Source organism: Nanorana parkeri, unplaced genomic scaffold (assembly GCF_000935625.1).
Source record: "Nanorana parkeri isolate BGI_ZX_2015 unplaced genomic scaffold, ASM93562v1 scaffold164, whole genome shotgun sequence".
NCBI classification, from domain to species: Eukaryota; Metazoa; Chordata; class Amphibia; order Anura; family Dicroglossidae; genus Nanorana; species Nanorana parkeri.
The window spans coordinates 1,425,449-1,436,109 of record NW_017306432.1 but is presented as its reverse complement, the minus strand read 5'-3'; the positions used below and the strand labels follow the sequence as shown (position 1 = coordinate 1,436,109).

The window sequence follows — 10,661 nt, the reverse complement described above, 5'->3', positions numbered from 1 at the left end:
ATTTATTTTTTATAAACTTTTTATTTTTTTATATTTATTTTTATGAATTCATTTTTTATTAAATATTTTTATTTTTTACTTTTAGGGGCTTCTGGGAAATATAAGGGGGCTAAACAGACCCCTGATATTTCCCTTTTAAAATAGAAAAAGAGATTGAGAACACAGAGTCCTCAATCTCTTTTTCTGCATCCCCTGTTATCAATGAACAGGAATCCTCTATGAGTCTCCCTGTTCATTGATAATATGAGTACATTGTTTGTTTACTATAACTACAATTATGAATGAATGGGGGTGATGTAGATCACTCCCATTCATTCATAATTGAGGATATAGTTAACATGCCATATTCTCAATTATGTACACACACTCAGCGATCACTGATCACTGAGTGTGTGTACCTTGCTCTTCTCTCTGACACGCTGTCACAGGAGGCTGATCGAGCGGTGTAGGGAGAAGAGCCCAGCCTCCTGTGACAGCGCTGTCTCCGCCCCCACACCACTCGGCCGGACTGTGATAGGCGGCAGAGCGGTGTGGGAGGAGACGCTGGCCGCTCACAGCGCTCTCCACAGCAGCGCTCGGCTGCCTGTCACTTTATCTTCTCCCCGCTGCGACATAGAGCAGCGCCCAACGGGGAGAAAAGAAATCACGGATGCGCCGATGTATCGGCAGGAAAATGGCACTTTCGGCAGTATGCCAAAAGTGCCATTTTCGTCCGATATGTTTCGGCGGCCGATATATCGGTGCATCCCTACTGAGAATAGTATCGCTTAATATAATAACAATCCCCCTAGGATTGCTCCTTTATCACTTTTCTTCTAGTTTTGGATAGAACAAGGAAGAGTTAGAGCCTCAGTCAGCTTTTTTTTCCTCAGGAAAGTGACCAAAGCTCTCTGTGTCACAGGATAAGTATTAGGAATTCCACCATGTTGTGTTCTAAAGGGCAGACTTGTACCGCTAACAGGTGTCGTAGGTGGCATTTCCCCTAACTTTGGAGCGATTTCCACTTCCTGTTGTATCATGAAGTGCAGGGAAATCTTCCTACAGGCAGGAGTAATTAAAATATAACTAATGTTATAAGGTTATAATTTATCTTATTCAGTATTATGTTAGAACCAATAATGTCACCGGGAGCTAATGGGGATCGCCTCTTCAGACCTCCCTGTGTACTTGTACTGTTCCTTGGTTGGGATTCCCCACTTCTCCAAAGGAGCCTATAGGCCTGTGTCCATTGACTTTACATTTGATCTTCTGAACTGCATTTGATCAACTTCAAGCGGGTTTTAAATTCCCATAGACATATATATTAATGCAAAAGCCCATCAACATAGGCCCAAAGGTATGTTGTTGGTGAAACGTGTGTTCTACATGTTGGGTTTCTGGTCAGAGTATGGCTTGGGGCCTGTGTCAACAGGCTTTGAGCTTGTGTTGATGGCATCAGTTTGTGACACTTCTGAGATCATTCAGAATGCATTCACAGGTGCCGTTGACCTGCTTCAAGCGGGTTTTACATCTCTATAGACTTGTATGGGAATGCAAAACTTGCTTGAAATGAACAAAACGCCTGTCAATACAGGCCCTTGAAGAGACATTATCACTTTGCCCATTCAGGGCAAAGGGAGAGTGGCTGTGTAAAGCCACACTTCACCCCCAAAAGGGTAAAGTCACAGTGTCTCTTTAACAGCAAAAACAATAACATAACAGAAATAAAAAAGTGTCAAATGGTTTAAATCCAACATAACCCTAGATATTATGTATTTCTTCTTTCCTCAGGCTTTCTTCTTAGTGTATGGCTTGGGATGTCTATCAGTGTCATACAAAAAGGTAACCATTTCTGTTATCTTATTCTTATTTAAAGTGGACTTTTACCCATATCCTTAAATTACAACAAAACACACCTTTAGAAATGTTTAGTAATGACAATTTACAAACACATACTTCTAGATAATTGCAGGCTTTGTATTCTTTGCATTCCTTATTTCTCTTTTCTTACCCAGTCTCCTGACAGTGGCCATGTTTACTAAGGGTAGATTACAAGCTCTCATTACTTCCTGATTTCTGGCACATGTGACTAGGACATGTGACAATGCACATTATCTCAGTGGAGGAACATGCCTTTCCCTGAGATCTCATGAGATTTCCCAGCAAGCTCTGCTGATGTAACCTTCCTAAGATGCAATACTTTGGCACTTACATCATTTGTGCCAGAACTGGATCAGGAAGTAGATACATTTTGTAAGTCAATGAAAAAAGTTTGTTTTTACTAATGTAAGATGATTTTAAGTCCTCATGCAGAGCTGCATGCTGCTGTGATTTTTAGTAAAAGGGGGTAAAGGTCCACTTTAAGATTGTGATAAAGGGTGAAAGGTAGTTAAACTGTAAATACCGTTCTGTATGCAGGGAATCCTAGTTGGGAACACTGCAGCCCGCCCTGCATTTGCATAAGCTGTGGCTCATTTTTCTCAATGCGCAGTTCTAGACAGGGAGGCTGGCTTTTTGTCAGGCTATTTATTATTCAGTGCAGGCAGCCAAAACAGAGCTGCCTTCCAATCTCCCCGGGGGAAACTCATGGCAGGACTGACAGCTTCAAGAGCTGTTACTTAGCGACAGGACCAGAGGGGTGGTCTTTAAAAATTCAGTTCCAGTGTCCAAGGTAATATAGTACTTGAAGTGAACCTCTGTCCAGATCATGGGTGTGAATGCAAATAGCAGCATTTACATGCGTATGCCCATGTACAACGTATTCTTTCAGTACAGTCTTGTGGGCAAAAAAATCCAGCAGCTGGGGCTCTCTGGCACCGCAAACAGAGGCATATTTTATGCTGTACGCCCATACTCTTGTATTTATGTCAATGTGCATTGTGGAGCAATTTAAAATAATTTGAAAGTTACATTTTTCTGTACCCGCCCCCTCCCCCATCAATTCCGCCAGTCAGCGCTGGAGGATCGCGGTGGGGAGGGGGGAATCCAGTCCCTCCCCTGTCACGGCTCTCTGCCGTGGCTCTCTTCCCGATCTACTGAGCCGACCTGTGACAGTTTCATTGTCACAGGTCGGCTAGAACTATGAGGATTAGGGCTGCAGCTAACGATTATTTTCATAATCGATTAGTTGGCCGATTATTAAGTTCGATTAATCGGATAAAAAAAAAAAGGCTCCAGTGATGGACTACTAGTTTGTGGTGAGATTGTAGTCCATCACGGGAGCAAGCTTGGCGCGGTAGAAGTAAAAAAAAGAGTGTGGTGTGCAATATAGTACATAATACAGCGGCGCAGTGCAGAATACCAGCAGCTATAGAGGAATGTAGCAATACTACATTATACTACATATGTACTATTGCTGGGATTTGTAGTCCTCTGTAGCTGGCGTTACTCTGCATTGCGCTGTATATAATGTATTATTGCTGGGATTTGTAGTCCTCTATAGCTGGTGGTATTCTCCATTGCGCTGTATAATGATTATACTGCGCAATGCAGATTACCACTGACCAGTTATAGAGGAACTACAAATCCCAGCAATAATACATTATACAGCACAATGGAGAATACCACCAGCTATAGGAGGAACAACAAGTCCCAGCAATAGTACATTATACAGGGTGTTTAATATATTATTGCTGGGATTTGTTGTTCCTCTATAGCTGCTGGTGTTCTACAGTGTGCCGCTTTTTTTTTTTAAACAGGAAACATTAAAACAGGTCCCCCTTACCTGTTTCTGAACCCTTGTAAGTCACCGCGGCGTCGGCGTGCTCTGCGAGCGTGTGTCCGGCTTGTGTGGTGAGCGTGGCATATACGCGGCATGGTCGTGGCGTCCGCGGCGTGCGTAGCGTAACTCGTACCTATTCCACCACAGCACCCCTGTACTCCTGTTCCACAACGGCACCCCCACACAACTATTCCACCATTGCACGCCAATACACCTGTTCCTCGCTGCACCTTCATACACCTGTTCCACCGCTTCACACCCATACACCTGTTCCACACAGCACCCCCACACCTATTCCACTACTGCACCCCCAAACACCTGTTTCACACAGCACCCTTGTACACCTGTTCCACCACAGCACCCCCAAACACCTATTTCACCACAGCACCCTTGTACACCTGTTCCACACTGCACACCTGTTCCACCACTGCACCCCCACACACCTGGTCCACACTGCACCCCCACACACCTGGTCCACACTGCAGCTCCGTACACCTATTCCACCATTGGCTTATGCGTCCTGTGGGCACAGCGGGCGCAGCGGGACGTGAGCAGCGTGTGCTTCAGGCCGCGTGTAGAGCCCCGAACAGGGAAATCAATCGATAGCCGACGAATCGACGATCGAAAACGTTGGTAACGTTTTCAATCGTCGATTTTAATCGACTAAATCGATTAACTGTTGCAGCTCTAATGAGGATGAGTGAATGTCACTCACCTCATAGTTCTCCTTTAAGGTACAATGTGTGCATGCCACTTATTTTGATTGCTGATCTGATAAAGTAGTTAGAAGGTCTCTAAAGTGCATGACTTGATTAATTATTGCAGACCATCAATCCCTCTTAGGAACCTCTAACGATCCAGAAACTCTGGAAAGTTTTCTGTGCAGCACAACAGAACTTCCCGACAAGTTACATGGCATACCACCACTTCCGAAGCAAAGGCTGGGTGCCCAAAGTGGGACTGAAATATGGGACTGACCTGTGTAAGTAATCCTTGAGATTAAATGCTAAGTCTACCTGAAACCGTTATTTCAGTTTTGGCAGCAACTGATGATTGTTATACATGTGTTGCCGAGAAAAAACTATTTTTCTTTTTTTTTCTAGTGTTATATCGTAAAGGTCCACCGTTCTACCACGCAAGGTTGGTAACTGAAAAATAGGTGTAGCTATTGTCTTGGCATAGAACCTGCTATGTTTTAGAGTTTACTTTCCTAACATAGTATGTTACCACCTATTTATCTTTTGAACACTTATGTTCTTCTATATTGTTATTTCTACAAATCTTAAAAGAATAAGTGCATTTTAAGACAAAGTGCATTTAACCTTTCTGCTCCTTTCCTCTGACCTAATCATACCCACCTTTCCCAGGAGCATACTTTCCCTCAATTCGTCAGCCGTGGCCTCAGGTGTTTGTTTTTTATCCTGGCAGCACCTGCCCATTACAACCAAATAGACTTCAATGGGGAAGGGGGGTCTCTCTTTGTCTCCCGTCTTGAGATGGGCTTTTAATGTGCAGGCAAACCTTAGACATTTAGGCTTGTGGCACTAGATCTAAACAATCACCAGAAACTGCGGCTCCTATACTTTAACTTAAAAAAGAACATCAAAATTCTACAAAGCTTAGAGATGTGAAAGGAAAATTATAGCAGCTGGGCGGTTGTTTACCTGTTCATATACTGAAATGTTGACTGTCATGGTGAAGAGTTTTGGGTGACTGTAAAGCCTCCCGATCACCTCCGCATATTCAGCAATGTGCCTTAACTCCATCCCCTACAGCCATCTCCCCGCCATGTGTCCAGGGGGGAACTCCCCTGTGAGAAACGAGCATGGAAGTCCTCGGTTTTGAGCACTTCTGGGTTAAGCACTGCCAATCTCCAGCCCAATTGACAGGGGAAGAAGCTAATCGAGCATGGTCTGTGCTTGATTGGCTTCAACTGTGTACGGGTGACATTAGGGGTCTGATAGATCCTGTCATCTGCACAATGCTATCGCATAGGGGGCTTATCAAACCACTTGTGATGGTAAGAAGATTAAGTAAAAAAAAGAAATTTACTTTTTGAAAGTTTAATGAAATAAATAAATAAAAACACCAAAAAAATGTTTAACCACTTGAAGACCAGGTGTTTAGACCCCCTTCCTGGCCAGGCCGTTTTTCAGTATTCAGCACTGCGGTACTTTGACTGACATTTATTCCATCATGCAACGCTGTACTGAAATTAATTTTATACCATTTTGTGGGGACAGATAGAAGTTTTTTTTGGTGGTATTTAATCACCACTGGGGTTTTTATTTTTTACTATATTTCGGGAAAATTACTGAAAATGTTGAAAAAATAAAGTTGTTTTTTTACATTATGTTATGAAACATTTATTATTGCCCAATTTTTTAGGTAAATATAAAATACGGGGTCACGTCGGGTAAATAGACACCAAACATGTCAAGCTTAAAAATTGCGCGCACCCGCGAAATCGCAAAAAAACTAAATAAATGGCTCTGGCAGGAAATGGGCAATGAGTTCAGAATTGACAATACAATTACAATACAATTACACTTGAAAGGCATTTGACTCTTTCCTTTGAAGGTCTTTTTAAGTTGTATAAAGTAGAGCTGCAGCTAACGATTATTTTCAAAATCGATTAGTTAGCCGATTATTAAGTTCGATTAATCGGTTAATCGGATAAAAAAATTAAATAAATTTTAAAAAATGGCTCCAGTGATGGACTACTGGTTTGTATTGAGGTTGTAGTCCAGGAGCGAGCCGGGAGCGGTGGAAGTAAAAAAGAAAAAGTGTGGTGTGCAATATAGTGACATGGAAAGTGAAAAATTATACAGCAATGAATGCAGAATGGCACCGGCTATAGAGGAGTACAACAAATCCCAGCAATAGTACATTATACAGCGCAATGCAGAATACCACCAGCTATAGAGGAGTACAACAAATCCCAGCAATAGTACACTATACATACAGTGCATAAAGTATTGCTGGGATTTGTATTCCTATGTATAATACACAGCACAATGTACCACCAGCTATAGAGGAATACAAATCCCAGCAATACATTATAGAGCACCATGTGTGGGAAAGTGCAGGCTTACCCATCTATAGGCGGCTGTCATCCCCCCACACCTGCTCCTACTTACTGCTTCTCCCCACGTCCCTGTGCCGATTGTGGATGTGGGCGGGCGGTGAACGTGAGGCGGGGAGGAGATGCGGCGTGTGGAGCGTGGATGCGGGCGGGTCTGGCAGCGGCGAACGTGAGGTGAGGAGGAGGTGCGGCACACGGCGTGTGTGGAGCTGTAAACAGGGCCAACCAATCAGAAGCCGATTAATCGATGATTGAAAAAGTTGACAACTTTTTCAATAATCGATTATGTCGATTAGTTGTTGCAGCCCTAGTATAAAGTTAGATATGCTAATGGATCTTTTTTTTTTCTTTCAGCTATTCTGTAATTGTGGAACTTGCTAATGCCAATTATGAAGGTTCTCCTCTGCGACCTTTGACCTGGAGGTCTTTATCTGGCCTTAACAGGACAACAATGAATGTGTCCAAGGTAAAAAGAATTCCATAAGAGAGCACAGCTATAAAAAAGCTTTTTCAAAGTGCATCTGACACTGTGCATAATAATAAAAAAAGGGGCAAACAGAACAGCCATGTATCACTAGCCAAAGGAGCATGAGAGATAGCAGTTCACTACAGTTGCACAAAACAAATTTTCCAGAACAGTGAGAGCATACTGGGAGGTAAATTGGGGCTCAGAAACCGTTATCACACCTTGCAATACTGATGGGAGACTCACCCAGATTTAGCTAGCTGGACACACACAGGCAGATACAAAGCTTGTATAGATCCGTGTACAGATCCTGGTTCTATATAACCTTGTCCAGATCCTGGTTCTCTATAACCTTGTACAGATCCTGGTTCTATATAACCTTGTACAGATCCTGGTTCTATATAACCTTGTACAATTCCTGGTTCTATATAACCTTGTACAGATCCTGGTTCTATATAACCTTGTACAGATCCTGGTTCTATATAACCTTGTACAGATCCTGGTTCTATATATCCTTGTACAGATTTTTTTTTACATGTTTAGAATTTACAAGCAAGGTGCCTTAGCCACTGTTGGCTATATTCTATAGCAGTGTTTTTCAACCTTTTTTGTGCAAAGGCGAGGGTGAGGGTCTCACCAGGGCTCTATGGGGTCCCACCATGGCTATGTGCAATTTCACCAGCCTGGTGAGACCCCTCAGAGCTCTGGTGAGACCCCACAGAGCCCTGGTTATGAGTGGGGGTCTCACTTGGGCACTGTGGGGTCTCACCAGCCTGCTTAAACCCCACAGAGCCCTGGTGAGACCCTACCAAGCCCTGCTTTAACCAGGGCTCTGTAGGGTCTCACCAGAGCTATGTGGGGGTCTCACCAGCCTGGTTAGACCCCTCAGAGCCCTGGTGAGATCCCACACTGCCCTGGTTAAACCCGGGCTTTGTAGGGTCTCACCAGCACCAGGGCTCCGTAGGGTCTCACACGGGGCTCTATGGGGTCCCACCATGGCTATGTGCGATTTCACCAGACTGGTGAGACCCCTCAGGGCCCTGGCAAGATCCCACAGAGCCCTGGCAAGATCCCACAGAGCCCTGGTCTCACCAGGGCTCCATGGGGTCTCACCATGGCTTTGTGGGGTCTCACCAGGGCTCATAGGGGGTCTCACCACACTCCGGGGGGAAACACCTTCACCCCCTTCTCTTTCCTAGGAAGCCGGGTTAGGGGGGGGGCTTTACATTTGGTTCTGCCCTCTGCGGTTAGAATGAGTCACACTTTAATGATCACTTTAATAACTCCTTCATGGCACACCCAGCGTTACCACACAACCCCAAAAGCCCCATGGCTTTGTGGGGTCTCACCAGGGTAGCAGATTTTGCCTTGTACACACATGCGATGACTCACCGGCCCAAGAGTGAGGAGGAGACTCAGCCCAAGTGATTCCGTCAGGTAACGAAGGGAAGGGGGAGGAGTCTATGTCCGTGACGTCACCGGACTCCTCCCTCCTTCCCTTCGTTACCCATCACGGGCAACTACATCACCCGACTCCTCCCCCCTTCCCTTCGTTAGCCGACAGAGCCACTCGGGGAAGGGGGGAGGAGTCCGGTGACGTCGATGTCCGTGACGTCACCGGATCTCCGACGGAAGACCCGGAAGCCGGCGGAGAGGTGAGTAACTTTGATCGATCAAAAAAATTTTGATCGATCAAAGAAATTAACGATTTATTGACGGCACACCAGAAAATATCTCACGGCACACTAGTGTGCCGCGGCACAGTGGTTGAAAAACGCTGTTCTATAGGACTTATAGGAATACTAACAATGAGTCATTCATTCTGCTGCCACCTAAATCAACTGAAATATTCGTTTTGGATGGAATGATTGTGATAAATGATATATTCAGCTACATTTATTTAACAGGAACTGCTGATCTGTTATTTAATCCAACCTGAGGATATTACAGAAAAGGACATGAAGTCTCCAGAATGCATAAAAAAGTTTACAGTTCAGGCGAGTATGATTATTTTTATGTATTTGACCAATGAATTATCAGGTAATATTCCTTCTGTAAGATAACCACATGATTTTTGAAACTGGCATTTTCTGAAGTTTTTAAACAGCAATTGTGAGGATTTGGAGCTCTAAAGCTTTGTATGGAAGACATTGGGGCGAGTCAGAGAGGACAGTGCTTGAATCTGGAAACATAGCGGCTTGTATTTCACATGCTTTTTCATGGAGAAGTGGAAGCCCTGAGACTATAGAGACTGTAAGTGTTGGCTGCTCTATTGTAGGCTAAGCATTGAGATCATTCAGCACACACATTGTGTCTCTGGAGTTAACTAACATGCTTAATTTACATTTATTAAAGTTTGTGAAAATGTAAATCATAAAGATTTAAAATAACGATCTAGCAGATAAACTCTTAGGTAAAGCAAGAGTTAGTCTTAAAGGAAGACACATTACAATTTGTTTATATTAGTAACAGTATCCAGTCACTGTAATGTTGTATTTGTCGCACAAGATAAGTTCATGAGTGCCAGGGAGAAGTAATGGGATGGATCACTGTAACGTGCATGGAGGATTATAAGTCCTGTTTTTGACTTTATGGTTTAATGGTTTAAAGGAATCGAAGTATTCCATTTAGTATAGAATTGGGGCTTATAATCTTGCATAGTGTGTATGACCCTTTCCATGATCATCGATGCCTCCATTCAATGTATGTTTTGGTCATAAGGGATGGTAGGTATATGACAATTTTGGACTGCTCTTATTAAACACTTGAAGACCAGGGTGTTAAACCCTCTTCCTGGCCATGCAGTTTTTCAGTATTTAGCGCTGCGGTGCTTTGACTGATTTTTCTTCCATCATGCAATGCTGTACTGAAATAAATTTTCTATCATTTTTTGGGGACAGATAGAGCTTTCTTTTGATGGTATTTAATCACCACTGGGGTTTTTATTTTTTACTATATAACCAAAAAAATTCCCTGAATATTGAAAACAAATCTGTTTCCCTATGAAATGTTATGAAACATTTATTATCACCCGAATTTTTTGGTAAAATATAAAAGACTGGGTCATGTCGGGTAAATAGACACAAAAAGTTAAGCTGTAAAATTGCGCACGGCCGCAAAAATCGCAGAAAACGACCACACCCAAAATTGGCCGTGACCAGTAAAAGGGTTTTTAAGCGTCGCCTATCACTTTAGTGTTATCAATAATTAATGGCCGTATAATTATTACTCTCACTCAGACGTTCATGGCGATATGTAACGTGTCCTGACTATTGCACACACCCGTTACTGGGTGTTTCACATATAGGCGATTAGCGGCTCCATAGCCCACCGATCGTCTATATGTGCTCGTTCGCGTCCGCCCGGGATCCGCTGCCCCGTCTGCGGCCCGGGATCGGCTCCGGGGGGCA

At 43.6% G+C, this 10,661-nt stretch overlaps 1 protein-coding gene across 1 annotated transcript in view; it reads left to right on the top strand.

The window, feature by feature from the left end:
* The window catches only part of TSEN2 (tRNA splicing endonuclease subunit 2), a 24,992-nt gene that overhangs the window by 11,109 nt on the left and 3,222 nt on the right, over positions 1–10,661 (top strand). The window contains exons 6-10 of the mRNA XM_018554549.1: positions 1,771–1,821; positions 4,544–4,682; positions 4,804–4,840; positions 7,140–7,251; positions 9,159–9,248. Of these exons, the coding sequence (XP_018410051.1) occupies positions 1,771–1,821; positions 4,544–4,682; positions 4,804–4,840; positions 7,140–7,251; positions 9,159–9,248 (429 nt within the window). The remainder of the gene's footprint in view (positions 1–1,770; positions 1,822–4,543; positions 4,683–4,803; positions 4,841–7,139; positions 7,252–9,158; positions 9,249–10,661) is intronic.